Source organism: Paramisgurnus dabryanus, chromosome 10 (genome assembly GCF_030506205.2).
Source record: "Paramisgurnus dabryanus chromosome 10, PD_genome_1.1, whole genome shotgun sequence".
Taxonomy (NCBI): domain Eukaryota; kingdom Metazoa; phylum Chordata; class Actinopteri; order Cypriniformes; family Cobitidae; genus Paramisgurnus; species Paramisgurnus dabryanus.
In genome coordinates, this window is record NC_133346.1 from 15926061 (window position 1) to 15946119 (window position 20059).

The 20059-nt window shown below is 37.0% G+C and overlaps 2 protein-coding genes across 2 annotated transcripts; both read right to left on the minus strand.

Annotated features, from left to right (window-relative positions):
* Positions 1 to 270: 270 nt before the first annotated feature.
* Positions 271 to 4212, minus strand: LOC135779747 (uncharacterized). The gene is made up of 3 exons (XM_065290643.2): positions 3922 to 4212; positions 2808 to 2914; positions 271 to 2717 (listed from the first exon to the last, which is right to left on the minus strand). The coding sequence occupies exons 1-3, from the start codon at positions 4173 to 4175 to the stop codon at positions 2563 to 2565; spliced, it is 516 nt and encodes a 171-aa protein (XP_065146715.1). The 5' UTR covers positions 4176 to 4212; the 3' UTR covers positions 271 to 2562.
* Positions 4213 to 10406: 6194 nt separating this feature from the next.
* Positions 10407 to 19996, minus strand: tmem88a (transmembrane protein 88 a). Its single transcript, XM_065290642.2, has 5 exons — positions 19887 to 19996; positions 18086 to 18288; positions 17113 to 17157; positions 14416 to 14846; positions 10407 to 11882 (listed from the first exon to the last, which is right to left on the minus strand). The coding sequence occupies exons 4-5, from the start codon at positions 14788 to 14790 to the stop codon at positions 11601 to 11603; spliced, it is 657 nt and encodes a 218-aa protein (XP_065146714.1). The 5' UTR covers positions 14791 to 14846; positions 17113 to 17157; positions 18086 to 18288; positions 19887 to 19996; the 3' UTR covers positions 10407 to 11600.
* Between the last annotated feature and the right edge of the window lie 63 nt (positions 19997 to 20059).

Genomic DNA, 20059 nt, shown 5'->3' on the forward strand with positions numbered 1-20059 from the left:
ATCTGAGAGCAACTCATTTTGGTACTGTCTTTTTAAATGCACGTCATACCCTGCCCCCTCTCCAGGTTGCAGAGGTGACACTCGGTTAAACTCCACCCCGTTCTGCCATTTTTGTAGTTTTATAGCAGAGATACGATTATCTAGCTGCACAGAAACTTTTTATTTACTCGTTATTCACAAAATGTCAACAACGGAAGACTTGTCTATCCAGCCTTATATGTTCGCGCCACAGTCGGAAATGGAGCGAGATGAAAATGAAGACGACGAACCTGCAGAACAACGTCTTCATATGGAGGTATCGCAATGGTGTGTTAATGCCGGCTGTCTTATTTCAGAATATTAATTACTCTTAGTTAATTGTAAGTTGTTGTAATATGCTATAACTTAATCCCGGGTTGATGACCACATGCGACGGATTGAGAAACAGCACTGCTAAACCATGACCACTGTGTACTTTACTGTTTTTAAAGTTATTTACAGCTTACCGAAGTGCCCTGCTCATCGTCTCCAAAGATAGAAGTAATTGACACCTCAATCAGACGAAGTCTATCGGCAAATCCTACTTTATACTGGTAGAGGTTGGTGGAATAGTTATCCTTGAAGTGCTTCGCGCACTAAAAAATGACATTTCCGTGAAAAATAAAACTCAACCAGGCACAGGTTCAACAACCGAACATTTTGATTTACTCTCTCGTAACTTCTGCATCCTTGAGCTTGGACTACAATATCGCAGCGAGAAATTGAAAATGGCGGATTGCTCGTAGTGTTGGGCTGGAAGTCGATGTCCTTATTTAGCAGTTCCACTGCAAATACTGTGACGTAATTGTTCAAAAAACGTAATAGATAATAGAAAAATCAGAACAGGTTGGAAAATATGACCAAAACAGAATATAAAGATATCAACAAAGCACCTGAAGAGACTAATTTCAACTTTTATGTACTTCTAAACACTACAAATATACAACAAAATGCATTTAAGAGCTAAGAAAGTGGATTTAGCATGATATGTCTCCTTTAAGGAATGAAATGGGTGAACTTTAAAATTGTCTCTGGTTTCCCCAGTACAAGTAATAATACTTTTGATGGCATTAATAAACCTGTGGTGGTTTTCTGTGGTGAGGATGAAACATAAGCAACTTGGGCGAAGGAAAAATGCCGGCTTTTGCTTGTTCTTACACGACGGCATCAAGCTTCTGTCATGTTAACATATTGACCCCAGGGTATCTTATGAAAAGCTTCCCATTATTTTACTCGAAGTCAACGAAAATCGAGCAGGACCAAAACATTTTACAGCTGATCGCTGTCAAAAACGTTCAGCGACGACGTCCCAAGGATGACAGGAGCAATGACAGTGTTCTTAATATGACAAAGTAAGTATTTTGATTAATGCCATTAAGTTTTTTTATCAGTGTATACCACTGGTCAACTAAATTAATATAACTTGGCAAAGATGAATGCACATTTATATAAATCTATTCAATAAATTTTTTGCATTTTGCGGAAAAAAAATCTGTTTTTATGATAAAAATTATGAATTTGAATTTTTTATGTAAGGAATAATGTAGAGGCAGCCGGTAGTTAGTGGGAAATAAGCCCCGACAGTGTGATCAGGACCCGACGCGAAGCGGATTTAGATACATTATCCCGCTTATTACACGGCTACTTGCCACATAAGAAAAAAAACTGGACATGAATATGAATTTGAAACATTTTATTGGCATATTTGTTTTAAATTAACATTTTTATCCTTCGGCGAAACTTTGCACATATGCATAAAATGATCGTAATACCTTATTAAGATCCTCTGCTTCATACTTGTCTGTCTCCATTTTTTTCTCTTTAACCAGTCTTTGAGAAGTTTTAATGCCCATTCTTTATTTTTTTGTGTGTTGGCTTCGTAGCTGTCATGCTCTATTTTGTCAAGTTCAGTCTCAGTAAGCTGTCTGTGTCTTGTCGTGGTTGTCTAGTGTTTGTCACAAGATGGCGCCAAACATAATCTTTATTGATCTTTATTGGCGCGGAGCGATTTTACTCGTGCAAGTAGTCCGGCTATGCGTTATTATTTTGGAGCGGTTATTATTTGAAAAGAACGAACCTGCAAATGTCTCAACTGACCAATCAGAATCAAGCATTCCAGAGAGCCGTGTAACAAGTTATTATAACCTAAAGATGCTATGAGAAAGTTTGTAACAGAAAATAGTGGTTTTCATCTTCTCACTTTCTTGCTACAGAAAACACGTTTTTACCCAAATTAGTCATAAATGGATTTATTGCATTTTGGAACAAAACTCTTCATATGTACATTGTACTTCTATTTACAGTTCAGTCAAAAAAACAACAACACAATATGTACAATACAGGTAAATGCCAGATCTGGCATAAAAGTAGGGGAATAAGAGTGGAACATCACTTTATAATTCTTCATCTTTACCAAAATATATTACAATTTAGTTCAATTGCACAAGACAGAACAGTCTTAACAAAATTGGCTTTAATGGTTCTTGCTCTGAAAAGTCTACAGGTAAGTAAAAGGCGATGGATTCTGGGAAAGCAGCCCAGAGGTTAGCAGGTGGCATCGATAATATTGCCGTCCATCTGGTGGCGATAAGCCACTCGCGCTTTATGGGAAAAATAAACGGGATGTGTGGTGCTCTCATCTCCGTCATAACCCCAGGATGCTGTCGTAGAAAAGCCAGGTTGCACCTCAACAGATGGAACTATGAAAGCAACAAGCCAAAAGACAATTTAACTTCATACCTCAATAACAAAATATATGGACGGTTTGTTTGGTAAACAATGCAACTTACCAGCCGGAGGTGGACACAGTCTGCCCTTACCCCTGTCTTTACCACGTTTATACCAGGGAAAACACTGCAAGACTTTCTTACCCATGGGTGTGTGTGGAATAACAGATCTAGAGAACATAGAGAGTTTTTATCAACTGATGAACATAGAGTTCCACTGGCATTGCCGTTTCATTGTGTTTGTTGCTTTAAGCTTATCTCACTCATTCAACTGGAACATTAGCAGAGAGGTGAAGGAAGGAGATTTCTAATAATGGCACAAGGAAACAAAGACCCTATTCATCCTGACTGGATTAATCCTGAGGGTTCTAACAGTACTATATCACTTGAGCGGGCCACATAATTTTGTTCCCTGACCCACTTCGGAACACTGAAATGCACAATCGATGGCAGCCGAGCAACTCTGGCTCCACCATCGGTCTCTATATAAAGTCACTGCTATGCATAAATCTTAACTACAGGAAGGGAACTGCCATAAAACAACCGGTCACTGCTATTCTGTCAGTACAATTAAATACTAATCATTTATAATCTTTTTTTATCTGAATGGCACTGAGATTTACATTGAAAGTATCTTACATAAACAGTACAGAGCAGAGGTTAATCCCTTATTTAAGAATATTAAACTAGAGCTGTACAAACTAACATGAAATAGATCATCCAGATAAACACAAAGGTAATCGTCTCAGCATCAAAGACTGAAATAAACACTTTGTCAAAGTGTTTACTAATATACCATTCAGGAATTTGTAACAAAACATTAAACTATAGGCTGCAATAATAAACACAATTTAATATCAAATCAATATTATTCAAAACAACTTTACATTATATTAGTACAGTAGAAGCATAAAGAAAAATTATGTATTTAATATTTAATATATAATGTTCTTTTTAACCCTAATTTAGTAGTATATTATTTAATTTATCCTGCAAGAAACTAAATAAAAGTTGGCAAAAATAGCTTTTGAGTATTATTATGTAAAATAAACGCATACGCACAACTAATGCAAAGTTTATTATTTTGCTCTTTAACACATTCATTTCCTTATCTTAGTTTTTTTGTTTACAGCTAAGAGTTTACACACCAATTCACACTTTTTACACAAAAACTTACCTGTAATTATACAAAACGATGTGTCTCATCCAGTCATCTGCAGGATATGGTACGTTTGAAACTGAGGCTCCATGAAATTGTTTTCGTGAAAGTCCCTGTAGAGATGATGATGATGTTACGGGAGCGAGCAGGGCGCATTCCCGCCGGATAATGATGCTGTAATCGACTTCTCTATTTGCTCGGTTACCACAGCTGCGTATTAAAGCTTTGAATGACCGTGCGCGGAGCAGCGTGGGAAATTTCCACCGGCTCATGCTTTAAATAACTAATCCTGCAAGCCACAACAACAAGAAGCTCCTTACCTCAGAAGCGAGTGAGTACATTTTTAGTTATCTCGTAAATCTTTAATAAAGTGCATTTAATAAAGTTTACAAAGCAACTAAGTGATTTTTGTCTTTGCTACCTGACATCACTCATAAAAATACACGTCTTAGAGACGTGTAAACAGACAAAAAATGCGAAAGATTGGGACTGACCTGTTTGACGAAAGGTTGAAACCGTTCGTGCTAAATCTAGACTGTGTAAAATACTAAAAATGCACACCTTTACAAGAATCAGCGGAGTGATACATTAAAGGTAAAAGTAGTACCGTCAACATGCCTCGCAATATCCGGATGAGCAGTGTGTGATAAGCGGTTGTTATCAGGATAACAGACGTTTGTTTGTTGCAACTGGCCAATCAGAATCAAGTATTCCAGAGCGTAATAAAAAATATATATTATCGAGACTATTGAGATGGGATTTATCTCAGTAACTAACCATAACTTTTTGTGGCTGATTTTCACAATTGTTTTTAAACAGGGCCGGAGTGGGGCCACTTTTCAGCCCGGGAGTTTCAGGCCCAAGATCGGCCCACTTTTTCCATAGTGTTATTCCAAATTAGCACTTTTTTCAAATTGGATAAATAAAGCAACAGTTCAGCTCTTACTATAGTTTTTATTAATATCATGGTTCAACAAATAAGGTAAAAGTTAAATAATATTTCACTTAAGATAAGAAGTTAACAAAAATATTCCTCTACACTCTAAAAAAGGCTGGGTTACTTTTTACCCATAATGGGTAAATATTGGACAGAACACATGCTGGGTTAAAAATTACTCCATGCTAGGTTAAAAATAACCCAATGTTGGGTTGTTGTTATGCAACCATGGATTATAATAACCCAACAGTTGGGTTAAAACAACCCAGCACTGGGTCAATTTTAACCCAGCAGCATGTTCTGTCCAATATATAAAATATATAAATAACCCAGCCCTATTTAGAGTGTATTCCACAAGGAAAGGTTGATAAATTATTAGCATTGCTAATGCTATGAGGCCGATGATTAATGCAAATAGAAATATAAAAGTCCTTATTAAAAAAGAAAACAATTTGACAAAAATATTGAATACAATATTGGGTAAATGGCATAACAAGTGATTTATAAGCTTTTTTAGGCTGGTCATTTTTGACTGGGAACACAAAAGGTGTTATAGGGTTCTGAACACAACCTGAGGGTTAAATAACTTTAATTCATATTGTTTACTAATGGCCTCCTCATTTTCAGCGGGGGACTGCTCAGAAGCTGCTTGCATAATATTTGCAAAGTCTTTGAATCGCCATGTATACACAAAAGGGTAATATTTTAACAAAAAAAAAAGTTTGGCTTGTAAATAGTTTGACAACGGTATTAGCCGAATAATTACGTTGCTAATGCTAATCATTACTAGGCTTACTTCTCTTTAAGTTACCTGTTGCCACTTTTGTTTGTCCTCTTGAAAATAAATCTGTAGGTTTGGCACATTTGGCAGCATCCTCCTCCAATGGATTTTTCTTCAACCTGTTTTTTACGCCCTCCTCCTCTCAGACGCGTATTGTTACGGTAGGGCCGGCCTAGCCTCCCGGAGAAAAGTTTTCTTGGACGTGCTATGGACCGAACCAACTCTATGGGAGGGGAGAATTCCCTCACATGGTACAACCCATGCAGAGGCTGCGCGCTGCAGTGTCAATGCGAAACGTGTGAAGTGTCATTTAAGAGAAGATAGACTCCCTAACGTGACAAATGTAAAAAAAAAAAAAAAACACTCGACCGGCCCAAAAGTGAACCGGCCCACCGGGAATTCTCCCGGTTCTCCCGATTACCCACGCCTGTTTTTAAACAAATGTGACCCGTCACGGAAACCAGTGACACAAGTCGGCAGCACAAGTTTCGGGATAATGAGAAACAAAGTTTTTTTTTCAAAATTTGTGATTTGCGTTTTATTGCTTTACGATGATTGCAGAATCTGTTAGATCACGAAAAAGCCTCTCCATGTTTGAGATAGCAGTTTTTTATATTTAAAAGCGTACATATTGCGGTTGAAATCGGCTTGTTTTTCCGGAGATTCTAGCGTGCAGCGGGGGCGTCATTGTCTGTGTGTATATTTACATACTGTATAAGCGGCTTGTGTTTTTGCCCCCACCCCCAAAGGGAACAGCGTGACTACTAAATAAGGATAGTTCGCCCAAAAATAAAAATAATGTAATTAATGACTTACCCGTATGTCGTTCTAAACTCGGAAGACCTCTGTTCATCTTTGGAACACAGTTTTAGATGTTTTAATGTTAGATTTAGTCTGAGAGCTTTCTCCCCTTCATTGAAAATCTATGTAAGGTTTTCATGTCCAGAAAGGTAATAAAATCATCATCAAAGTAGTCCATGTGACATCAGTGGGTCAGTAAGAATGTGTTGAAGCATCGAAAATACAACCCCAAAACAGAAAAAGTTGGGACACTGTAGAAATTGTGAGTAAAAAAGGAATGGAATAATTTACAAATCTCATAAACTTATATTTTATTCACAGTAGAATATAGATAACGTATCAAATGTTGAAAGTGAGATATTTTGAAATGTCATGCCAAATATTGGCTCATTTTGGATTTCATGAGAGCTACACATTCCAAAAAAAGTTGGGACAGGTAGCAATAAGAGGCCAGAAAATTTAAATGTACAAATAAGGAACAGTTGAAGGACCCATTTGCAACTTATTAGGTCAATTGGCAACATGATTGGGTATAAAAAAGCCTCTCAGATTGGCAGTGTCTCTCAGAGGTCAAGATGGGCAGAGAATCACCAATTCTCCCAATGCTGCGACGAAAAATAGTTTTCTGAGTTTCTCAGAGAAAAATTGCAATGAGATTGAAGTTATCATCATCTACGGTGCAAAATATCATCCAAAGATTCAGAGAATCTGGAACAATCTCTGTGCGTAAGGGTCAAGACCGGAAAACCATACCGGATGCCTGTGATCTTCGGGCTCTTAGATGGCACTGCATCACATACAGGAATGCTACTGTAATGGAAATCACAACATGGGCTCTGGAATACTTCCAGAACACATTGTCAGTGAACACAATCCACCTGTAGGTCAAAAAAGAAGCCATATCTAAACATGATCCAGAAGCACAGGCGTTTTCCCTGGGCAAGGCTCATTTAAAATGGACTTTGGCAAAGTGGAAAACTGTTCTGTGGTCCAACGAATCAAAATTTGAAGTTCTTTTTGAAAAACTGGGATGCCATTTCATCCGGACTAAAGAGGACAATGACAACCCAAGTTGTTATTAGCGCTCTTTTCAGAAGCCTGCATCTCTGATGGTTTGGGGTTGCATGAGTGCGTGTGGCATGGTCAGCTTACACATCTGGAAAGCCACCATCAATGCTGAAAGGTTTATCCAAGTTCTAGATACATATGATCCCATTCAGACGTCGTCTCTTTCAGGGAAGACCTTGCATTTTCCAACATGACAATAGCCTCTTTCACACAGTAATACTGGTAAATTACCATGAATTTACCAGAATGAATTTACCAGTAAATACAAAAATGTGCTGTTCACACACGCAGTGACATTCCATCTTTTTACCAGTAAGACATCATTCACACATCAGTATCAAATTACCGGTAAATTCGTTGAGAAAGCGGAAGTACCTGTGGCGCGCGGCGAGCTCAGTGTTGTATTTGTAAACAATCCACGTCGTTCATATCCACGGTCCGTATTTTGTTGTTTTCACGTCTGTGGTAAACTCTGACAGTCGCGAAGTTGCTCATGACCAAACAACATTGCATGAGGCGACGTCAAACCGATGGTGTTTTAAACAACAGTACTTTTTGCACATTAGGCTTCACATAGGGCGTGCTAAGGACGTCGGCAGTTCGGCAAGTAGGTGGTAAGATGTTTTAAACAACTTTGGTGAAGAAATGTGGACGTAAACTTCAGGTGTGCTCGACTTTCAAGCACCGCATGTGTGGAAACGTCCGTAAACAGTCTGGGCGTAAACGCGTCATCTGTTTTGAAACATTATGATTGGCCCGAAGCTGTCAGCGCGGTCTGACGTCGTCCGTTCTAAATGCCGGTAATCCTATATTTTTCGTTCACACATAGTGCTTACCGGTAAATTACTGATAATCTTACAACCTGTCTTACTGGTAAATTGGGAGCACTGATTTACCGGAAAGGTTCTGTTCACACATGATCTGTTAACTGCAATTTACCAGTAAATTACCAGTAAAGACTGTATGTGTGAAAGGGACTATTGCCAGACCACATAGTGCATCAATTACAACATCAAGACTGCATAGAAGAAGGATTTGAGTACTGAAATGGCCAGCCTGCAGTCCAGATCTTTCACCCAAAGAAAAGATTTGGTGCATCATAAAGCGAAAGATGCGACAAAGAAGACCTAAGACAGTTGAGCAACTAGAAGTCTGTATTAGACAAGAATAGGACAACATTCCCATTCCTAAACATTGGTCCTCCTCCAGCTGTTCCTTTATATGCACATTTAACTTTTCTGGCCTCTTATTGCTACCTGTCCCAACTTTTTTTGGAATGTGTAGCTCTCATGAAATCCAAAATGAGCCAATATTTGGCATGACATTTCAAAATATCTTACTTTCAACATTTGATATGTTATCTATATTCTACTGTGAATAAAATATAAGTTTATGAGATTTGTAAATTATTCCATTCCTTTTTTACTCACAATTTCTACAGTGTCCCAACTTTTTCTGTTTTGGGGTTGTACATTTTGGTCCAAAAATAGCAAAAATTACGACTTTATTCAGCATTGTCTTCTCTTCCGGCTCGAGCGTGAAGTCACGTGACTGTAGTGACGCGGCTGCCCTGTTCCTCAGACATGTTTGCTAAGTTTTTTTTCCAAACTTACAGCGCGCGTCTCTCCAGACTGTAAACGAAGCTCGGGCGCACAAAACAAAAGAAAAATAAAAGAAGCTGGGGCGGAACAAATAACAGTCAGCCGCATCGTACGTCAGTCTCGTCACTGACTTTATGCGGCGCCGCAGTCGAATGACGTCAAAGTACCACGAGAGCTCTTTAAGAAATCATACGGAGTAGTTTAATTTCGACTCGCTCTCGCGGTACTTCGACGTCATCTCTCTGTCAGTTCTTGCGCATGAGTCCAAACACACATAAGTTACACAGAGATCGTTGAATTCGTTATATAATTGGCTACATGTTTTGTCTATCAATATTTTCATATAAGTCATTGGCTAATGGAGGAGCGAGTGAGCGATTGGTTACATCCCTAAAGGACTTCACATTTTCGATGGCGCTGTTTGGATTACCTATTATACTACCGCCCTATTTTAAATACAAACTTTGAAGGCGGGTTTGTGTGTTCAACGGAACGTAAATTACCGGAGTGTAATCTCATATACCCTTACATGTTACGATGTAAATAGTCCTCAGATTATATTGTATTACCAGACGTTCATGCGAAATCTGATGTAAACAATAGACTATATATCTGTATTTCACGGATTATACGCATTTGTGGACAAAAATGGTCATTTGATGATTCACACATCTGAAACAGACTGAATTTGACTTGTGATCAACACAAAGGTAAAAAGAGTCATGTTTATTTTTGCGTGTTGTCATTTGGTCATAAAATACTACATATGATGCTAGAACATCTGTATCTCAAAACGGCTTTACAGGGGGTATGGCTTAGCTAAATGAGATGTAAATGAGCCCTATTGTCTCCCCCAGCTGGAAAGAAGAGTCCCTTTCGTCTCGATTTTCTCGGTTTGAGTTTTTCTGAGTTCCTATATTCAAATGGTCACAACTTCTCCAAATCTTATCAGATTTCCATGTGTTACACATCGTTGGAAAGCTTAACTGCACTTTCAGAATCTGTGAATAACTCAAAATGGCCCAGATCCGACTTGTGTCCCTACTTTCCGTGACTGGTCACAAATACTTACTTTTGCAAGCACAGTTCAACTGATAGAAATCTTTCATTACAGCTTTACATATTGCAATAAAGAAAGCAAGAGATGAACAATCATTATGAACAATGGAATATTGAAAAACGGTCCAAAACCACAACTTTTCAGGAAGTTGAAAAATCTCTGTATTTTTAAATAATTTTTAACAATGATGTCAAATTAGATTTTTTTGCAGTATATTATCAGGCGCTTGTGTATTATTAAAAAACCAAAATCAAGCTCAGATGAAGTAACAAGGTTTTGATCAGCAAATGTTGGAGGTGTTTGCAGTGAATTACTTACGTGTTGAATATTTTAAAATACTTGATAATTCATGGCATTATGGCAACATTTTTTTATTTGTTTTACAGAAAAAGAACAGTTTTGAAAAGACTTCATCTTTAAAAAAGATTCTTATTCATATAAAATGTACAAAGCATTTCTTCCAGTATATAAAAACATTAGAAAAGAAATGAAACTACATTATTTTTTTAGGACAAAGACACAATTGTAGTGGTATCTAGTGGTCAGATTGCGAATTGCAACCAACAACCCACCCCTCAACTTCCAAAAGCATATTGTAGCCGCCACAGGGCAAAGATGTCGTCGTCTGACTGTGCGTTCACATTAGATGCAAATGAAGCGAATAAATTGCGCTATTCGCACATAGTTGGACACTTGAAATTTTTTAGTTGATTTGCGTGTAAAAAACATGTCATTCGCACATGAAATTCAGATATGAATATGCTCAATTTGTCCTCCATTGTTGTTTCATACTTCTGCCTCTGCTCGCTACGTCATAATCACATCACTACAAGAGCAAGCTACTGATTGGTTAAAGTTCAGATTGTTCAACTTGCGCGAATCGCATCGCAGGATGTCAATTGCGTCTTTGCATTCATTCGCATCTAGTGTGAACGCACCATGAAACAACATAGGGACAAACTGTGCTCTGTAGAACAGTTTGTCCGTTTAGGGCTACTGTAGAAACAAGATGGCGACTTCCATGTAAGGGGACCCACGGTGTATGTAGATAAAAACGGCTCATTCTAAGGTAATAAAAACAATTCAGTTCATTACGTCAGGTGCTTATACACCAATGATAATATAGTTTTGTATATTATATTGCATTTCTGTCAAGAGATCCTTCTAAAAGTTACACAATGCACCTTTAAAAATACACCATAGTTCACCCCAAAATGAAAATTCAGTTAAAGTTATCAACATGCCACCATATTGGAAGGAAGTGAGTCAATTTTGAGAGATATTCATTTTTGAGTGAACTCTTTCTTTAAATGGCATTGCTGTAACTCAGTGTCTTGGTATAAGTATATAGTATATGTTAACTATTACTGCTGCTATTCACATTAAATTCACCAGGTCCCTTTTTATGATGATTTCATATTTCAGAATCCACTTCAACACTGCAGCTATTCAGACCCAAACGCTTCCCTTTCCCTCGCTCTCTCCTGACCCCTGCTGGCCACAGCAGCCCCCTAATCCTCGATGACGTGATGCAGGCAGGTTCTTGTAGACGGCTCGGCTGTAGGGGATAAAGCAAAGGCCCAGCTGGAGGTGTCGTGCCATCCTGCAGTAAGCGGCGAGTGCTAGAACCAGAAGCGGTGCAAGCAGTAGAAAGCCCACAACCAGCAAAGCCACACAGCCTCCATCATCCAAGAGATCTGAACAGTAGGTGGAACTGCCATGGCGCTGAACCTTTAAGAAAAATATAAGTTGTTAAAAGTGAGTCAAGACCATGAATAATGCTCCCACATACATTACATTTATGCATTTGGCAGACGTTTTTTTTCAAAGCGACTTACGGTGCATTCAAGGTCTACACTTTATTAGTGTGTGTGTTCCATGGGAATTTAACCCATGACCTTGCTAACACAATGCTCTAAGCTATAGAAAATTACCAACGTTTCAAATTGTTAACATTGGTAACAATAAGCAATATAGTTTTCAGCATTTGTTAATATTTGTTCATTTGTTCAAACGAAACTTCTGTCATCATTTGCTCACCCTCATGTTGTTTTAAACATGTATGGGTTTCTTTATGTGTTCTGCAGAACACAAAAGAAGATATTTTGATAAGTACACAGATGGTACCCATTAACTTCTATAGTAGGTAAAACAAGTAGGTACCATGAACGTGTGCTTACCATTATTTATTAAAATATTTATTTTAATAAATATATAGTATATAGTTCACTTTAAAATGAAAATTCTGTCATCATTTACATTTACCCATCCTCATGTTGTTCTAAACCTGTATAAATTTCTTTTTTCTGATGAACACAAAAGAAGATATTTTGAGAAATGATGGTAAACACACAGCAGATAGTGACCATTGACTTCTATAGTAGGAATAAAAAAAATATGATGAAATTCAATGGGAACCGTCAACTGTGTGCTGACCATCATTTATCAAAATATTTTCTTCATCATTTATCACATACTTCCAAAATATTTTTTTCCTACTATGGAAGTCAATTTCCTACTATGGATGTGTAAATGATGACAGAATTTTCATTTTTGGGTGAACTATCCATTTAATTGTCCTAGTTCATTTTTACAATAACTAATTTTAACAGTTTTTAATTTAAAAAATGTAAAGTATTACTAAATGCTGAAATTAACATGAACTAAAATTGATAAATGCTATAGAAGTATTATTTATTGTTAGTTTATATTAGTTAACACATAAACTAATGTTTACAAATAATACAATAATACAACTTTATTGTAAAGTGTTGCCAAAGAAATAATAGGTGCACATGAATGTGTCATTCAATTCAGTATATAGTTTATATTATCAGATAAGACTGTGAATTAATATAAACATTGACATATGGTGAACCTGTGGGAGTCTGTCTGTGAGACTGAAGCTTCTCAGTTGGAGAAGATATGGTTGACAGGTTAATGAAAGAGTAAAGGGATAAAGGGAGGATTATGTGATAAGGTTTATTTCCTTTGCTCACACAGGTGTTTTGTGTTAAAGGGGGCATTTCACAAGACTTTTTTAAAATAAATCTATGTTGTCTCCAGAGAACATATGTGAAGTTTCAGCTCAAAATATCATATAGATAATTTATTATAGCATGTTAAAATTGCCACTTTGTAGGTGTGAGCAAAAATGTGCGGTTTTTGGTGTGTCCTTTAAACTGCAAATTAGTTGATCTATGCACTACATGGCAGTGCCCTGGTTGGATAGTGCAGATTAAGGGCCGGCATTATCCCCTTCTGACATCACAGGGGGAGACAAATTTCAATGAGCTATTTTTTCACAAGCTTGCAAAGAATGGTTTACCAAAACTAAGTTACTGGGTTGATATTTTTCACATTTTCTAGGTTGATAGAAGCACTGGGGACCCAATTTTAGCACTTAAACATGGAAAAGTCAGATTGTCATGATACGTCCCCTTTAATGTCTTAATAAACTCTGGGACATTCAGTCATCATTGACTGAATGACACTAGAGCAATTTAAGCATTCTTCATTATTTGCAGGGAAGTTTAGATAGTGGTTACTGGAGGAGTCATGGGATGTGAGGACACATAAAGAAAGATTATTTTTCATAGATTTAATACATTTGGGTTGTTTCAACTCATGATTGGGTAAAATTTGGCCAAAACCAAACACTGGGTTAAATAAAAGAAATAAAAATGACCATTTGTGACCTTGTCAGTGAAAACCCACCTAAGGTCTTGTTTTGTGACTTACTTTTGTCCACATAAAATCAAGCCACGTAATGTAAAGAACAATTTGTGAAAATAAAACTTAAATATATATATATATATATATATATATATATATATATATATATATATATATATATATATATATATATATATATATATATATATATATATATATATATATATATATATATATATATATATATATATGTGTTTATTTATTTATTTAATATTGACTGAGTAAGGTCATGTAAAAGATCAATGAGTGAAATAAAACTTATGACAAACAAAATTAGATTATGAGACTTTAGCCTGTATTTTACATATAGTCGTGTCACATTCAACCAAACCATTAAAAGCATACCACTTTAAAAGTAGGAAATTTAAACTTGAAAGCTTCAGCAGACCTGAGTTTTAAGGAAATTACTTCATTCCTGTATTGACTTTATCACAATTACCAATAATTAAAGATAAACAAAAATCCAGAATGTACAGGGTCAGTTTAGATGTAATGTTAACATTAAGTTGAAAATCCCTAACATGCTTACCGTCGAATGGCAAAGGAAGCCAAAAACAACCATGACAAGTGACGGCAAGAGGATGACTCCAAAGACAATTCCAGCCAGACCGATGTTGACCGTAGCGATGATCAGATTCTGAGCCGTCACCAGAACAGAACAAGCCCAACAGTCTAAAGAGCCTCTCAGCTCCAGAGGAGGATCATTCACAGCACTGCCTGCTATCGAGTATGGAGGAGGAACCACCACCCCTGAGCTGGAAGCATTTACTGGAGTGCTTGAGGAGATGGAGCCAGTGTGAAGACGAGGGTGAGGGGATTCAGGCTCCCCCCGTTCAAAAGATGGCTGCTGGGCAACAGGTTTCTCCAGGGTCCCGTTACGGGAAAGACTCATCTTGCCATTCATCGGCCCTTCGGGTGTAATCCACGTGGGTGAAATCGGGTGTAAATCCAGTTTTTCTTCTGGTAAAGGTCATAAAAAAAGTACAATGAGGTTTATTATAGCATACTGTATTAAAAGTGTGGGTAATATTTCTGTTTTGGTCAAGGGAAGGGAAGATAGTTTAACAGAAGGAAATGAAGCCCCCAACGCCCCATCTCTGACCCCACCCGGATCTCCAGGATGACTAAAAAGTACTAAACAATAATGTCCGTCCAGGAAACCATGTGTGCCGACCAGATCGCATATAAACGACTAACATTGTAAAAAGTCTCATAAATAGCCCATTAGAGCTTGTTACAGATCCACAGTAATCTTTTATAGGCAAGATACCTGGAAAGTGTTCACTTGGCTATAATTTATGCTGTTTAAGTAACTGTCAGAAAGCATTCGTGCCAAGTCCTCTTTATAAAAACTATTAACGCTGTGAATATTAACACTAAATCATTCAAGAAATGTTTAAGATCACGTCTCTACTCTTTATATCTCAAGCAGCTCTTGCTCATCCAGCCTGAATTTGTACATATGCTAATTCCTACAAAGATAATCGTGCAAAAACGTACGATTATCATAAAAAACAATAACTAAACCCCACCCCTAACCCCAACGTCACATGGTGGCAAGGCAAATGTGTATAAAAATGTGCTCGTACCAATTAATACGAATTAGCCACCTCGTAAAATATGTACGAATTGCAATGAGATAGCGTTGGTTGATCACATGTTGGCTCTTCCTTTCTAAGAAAATGTCTTCTGTTGAAACTCTGAGGTTTGTTTGTTTGTTTGGAGAGGACCCAATTTCTTTGTCTGTAGACAAGTATGACACAACATCCATTAATAGATGTGATGTTATCAAGATCTTGATTTAAAAACCTTTCCCACACAAGCAGCTCCTTGAGTCGTATAAGAGCATTTTGCCGTGACCTTAAGGAAGTCTTCAATGGGCTACAATGAATCCCTGTAGTGTCTCAGTGTTATTTAATAAGTGGCAATAAAATACTGCATATTTTATACACATGTTGATTTTGCACAGGGCAAAAATTATATTAATACAAGTATAATAAATAAATAATGTTATTTATATTTATAAATATAAACATGTATAATAAAATTAATACATTTGTAGACTATGATTTAAATAATAATAATAATAATTTTTATTTATACACTGTAAAAAAATACTGCCTTAAAAAGTGTGTTTTTGTTGAATCAACTTAGTTTTACAAGTTATTTCAACTTACTATTATTTATCTTGACTAGAGATGAGTTGTTATAACTACAGGTGAGTTGTTATAACTTATAAAACATAGTTTAAAAAGTCAACTTCATTTTATAAGTTGTAACAACTCATCTCTTGTTAAGATAAATAATAGTAAGTTGACTTGACTTGTAAATCTAAGTTGACTTGACATAAAATGTAAAGGCAGCAAAGTATTTTTTACAGTATATAGAGCCTTTCAGAAACCCAAGGATGCTTCACAAGATATACAGATGTCTGTTTGATGGGCAGGCGGTAATTTGTAGTATAGGTCAATTGTAAGTTGTCATCATGACAAAAATTTTGACTCAATATAAAATGTCCACAATTTTAAAACAATGTACAAAATAATGATTTCTGACCGACTGTTTGAAAAGTTATTATAAAAGCTGAGGAAATAAAACTTGCCAGACAGATTTATTATTATGTATCTCACAGAGGAGCCGTTTTAAAGCTTAAGCAAATCCTTGAGATTTTAGTTTGTCATAGGTGAATTGTTATTTTTTATATTACTTATTTTTATTATTTTAAACACTTTTAGACAAATCTGGGCCCATGAGGCTTATAGGCTAAATGCTTAAAAGTGCAGAATATATCCAACCGAATAAAGAAACAGCTCGAAAGAAGATCTAAGGGGTCTCCAAACGTGGTGCCCGCGGGCATCAGGTAGCCCGCACAGAGTCTATTAATAGTCTCAATTGTAATATTTATTTATTTACACATTTTTTATATTAGCTTGGCTTGGTTTACGTGTTAACATTTTAAACAATACCAAAACATATCAACATGCAAAATAAAATAAAATCAACAAGTAAAACAAAAAAAGGTTTAAGTAGACTATATCAAAAAGTAGCCCTCCCTCAAAAAAAAAAAAAATGTTGGAGACCCCTGAAGCAATATGTAGAAATTAACGTATGAAGTCTAATTAAATTTTTTTTGTGTAAACATAAACATCATATTACACTTTTAGAAACATAATGACATCATGAAACGGGTGCATGTGCAATGCAAAGTCCAAAATCATTTACTTACTTCAGACAAATCGAGCTAATTGTCCGTTCTCTCCAAAATCACCTTCTGTAAAAAAGTTCAAAACGTCCCTTACGTACTTAAAGAAACACAGATGAATCCTTCAGTCTGAATCAGGTACATAAAGTCTTATGTGAGTTTTCTCATCTCTTTAAATGCAGTTAAATAGCAGCAGTGTCTGGGTAAAACTGAACTGAACTCTAATGGAACATTCTTTAAATTCAGCTCTCTCTCTCTCTCTCTCTCTCTCTTCCTCCTTTCCTGCCGTATGCTTTCCTTCCTTTCACAAAGATGTGCTGCTTATATCTCTTTACTCCCCTTCTCTCTTTAACCTTACTCCTCTGTCGGGGCATTTAGTATTGAGGGGTGGGGGCGTTGTCGGGGCCAGGGCAGATTTTTTGGGTAACTATCAGAGGGTTGTGACCTCTCCTGGATCTGAACACTCGACAGGGTGTTTTGCATTAACTCCCAGGGTTCTCTGATGATTGCATTTTTATTTTTGCATCAAGCATATAGGGTAGCTGTCAAAAATCCTTTGGAATACAGAATAAGGGCTACAGAAATTAATACAGGTTTGTAACACCTTGAGGGTGAGTAAATGATGGTAATTTTCATTTTTGGGTGAACTATCCCTTTAACTGGTTGGGAATTGCATTAGCAGCTCAAAAGGTCATGGGTTCGAGTCCTAGGGAACACATACTGATAAAGCGTATACCTTGTAATGCACTCTCTGCCAAATGCGTAAATGGCCATACAGTGTAACACAATGACTATAAGTTGGCAAAACTGGGCATTACATAACACTGAATTTACTTTGCAACCTCTGCATTCAAACATCACAGACTGGATTCAGACTGGAGGGTTTGAGAAAATGGATCTATACTGCAACGCAGAGACTCAAAATACATAAAATGCATAGTTTTAAAAGCATGTTATTTATAAAATAAATACCTTCCACATTTCCAATATTTCTCACCTTTAGTCCTGCTGGGCCGTGTTTACTTTGGTTGGGGTGGATGGTGTGGGGGTTTAATGTCTGTTTTGTATCTCTCAGGACATATCAGGAGCTGATAGGGCACGAGGGGGGGATTGGGATGCTCCGTAAGGATTTTTGTTTCCTGGACAGCTGAGCTGAGGGCATGCAGATGTGCTGTGTCTTAGTGTGTGATAGACCCTAGGCTGATAAGAGTGAAAACAGGATGAATACTTTTATCTATTAGTACATACAGTTCACTGATTCTGGGATTATGAAACTTGAAAAATAAAACAACCAAGCTACAATGTTTTTTTTTGTTTGTTTGTTGCATTTCATCAACTTGCGTGCAAATAAGTTGGTGCCTGATATAAAAAAAATGTTCTAAAAAACTATTTATTTACACCCAAGAATAAGCGGTGTGCCAGATGTTGTTGTATTTTAAATCTGCAGTCTGTAACTTTTAAGTTGTGTACTTGTGCAAGTACAACCATTGTTTAAATCTGTCTCCTTACCTTACCCTGATTAACAACATTAATACACCAAAGCGTTTAAAAACGTGACTGAAAATGCCACGGCAGACACCAACTGTGGGCTCTTGCCAGCGTTTTTTTAGCTAAGCACTTTGGTAGTGCTATGATACTTCTGTTTTGTTTATCAGTCACTGTACGATGCACTGGTCAGTACTTCCAGAAAAACGCAGTTTTTTTCTGATTGTTGTGGGCAAAAATCCTTGATCTCGCCGCACGTTTTCTTAAAAAATGCGATAGAATATGCGGAATATTAATTATACCTTGCAAAAACTGCGGAAACTTGCAAAAACTTTGGGAACTTGCAAAAACTGTTTGCAGCTTTTCAATGATGTTCATGTCACATAATCACGTCACTTCATAACTTTCCCATGGCAACAGTGTGAGGTAAATGCAACATTTTTCAGCTTTCTGCTAAGATAATTGTGATTTTGCTATGAAAATGTGGATCTGCAATTTATGCTGCAAAAGTGTGGCGTATTTGAAAAAACGCGGCCCCCGCATAAATATGCGGACTTTGGCTGATTATGCTTTGAATCACGTGATCGCATAATCACGTTTTTTTGGAGAGACTGACTGGTTGGTTGTTGTGGCATTTGTCCCACCCCTCCTTCACTGTGATTGGAGGCTGAGTGAAAAGTGACATTGACATTTTTTTTAACTCTGGGCGCTTAGCACTGGGCGTGGAAAAATGCAGAGCGCCAAACCACCAGCTGCTGGCATTTTCGAAAAGCGCAGTGCTTCCCTTGGACACAACTGAAAACATACACTTTAAAAATTATGTCATATCAACATATTTTTATGTTACTTCAACTTAAAAAAATTAAGTTAATCAATTTCAGCTTGTTTTTTGAAGTTATTTTCAACTAATCACAAGTCAAAACTTAAAAAAGTGGGTTAAATTGACTTTAATGATGTATTTTTTTACAGTGTACACTGGATGCAAGTAAACACCTTGGTGTACACCCCCCCTAAGCTTATATTAGTAAAGTAGTGTTGTCAGATCGGATTTCACAGGAAAGGTCAGTTGTTTCTCATCAAATGTAAAGATAAGCCTAAGTAAAGTAACCTGCAATTTCGTGTTTCAGATAGAGGTGGCGATAGAGAGGCAAATGTTACAGATTAAATCATTAATTTTACAAAACCTCAACATTTTTACTTCTCAAAAGTTCAACTATTATCAAAATGATCAGGTACTAGCAGCGCTGGTTAAATATGCATGCACAGGCTGGTATGAAACGAGCGATATCCTGAGAGTCATGAAAGAGGAAAACCTGTTTTCCTGTCCTTGGAGCCAGGATTTCCGCCGTAAAGTCCGCAGAGAAAGCTGAGGTGTCACAGAAACATTACTCATACCCGTGACCTCTACAGCATTCACTTCCACTAAACAGACAGACAGGAGACAGAGCGGTCAGTAGGAAACCTCTGCGAATCTGTAACCTTCCTT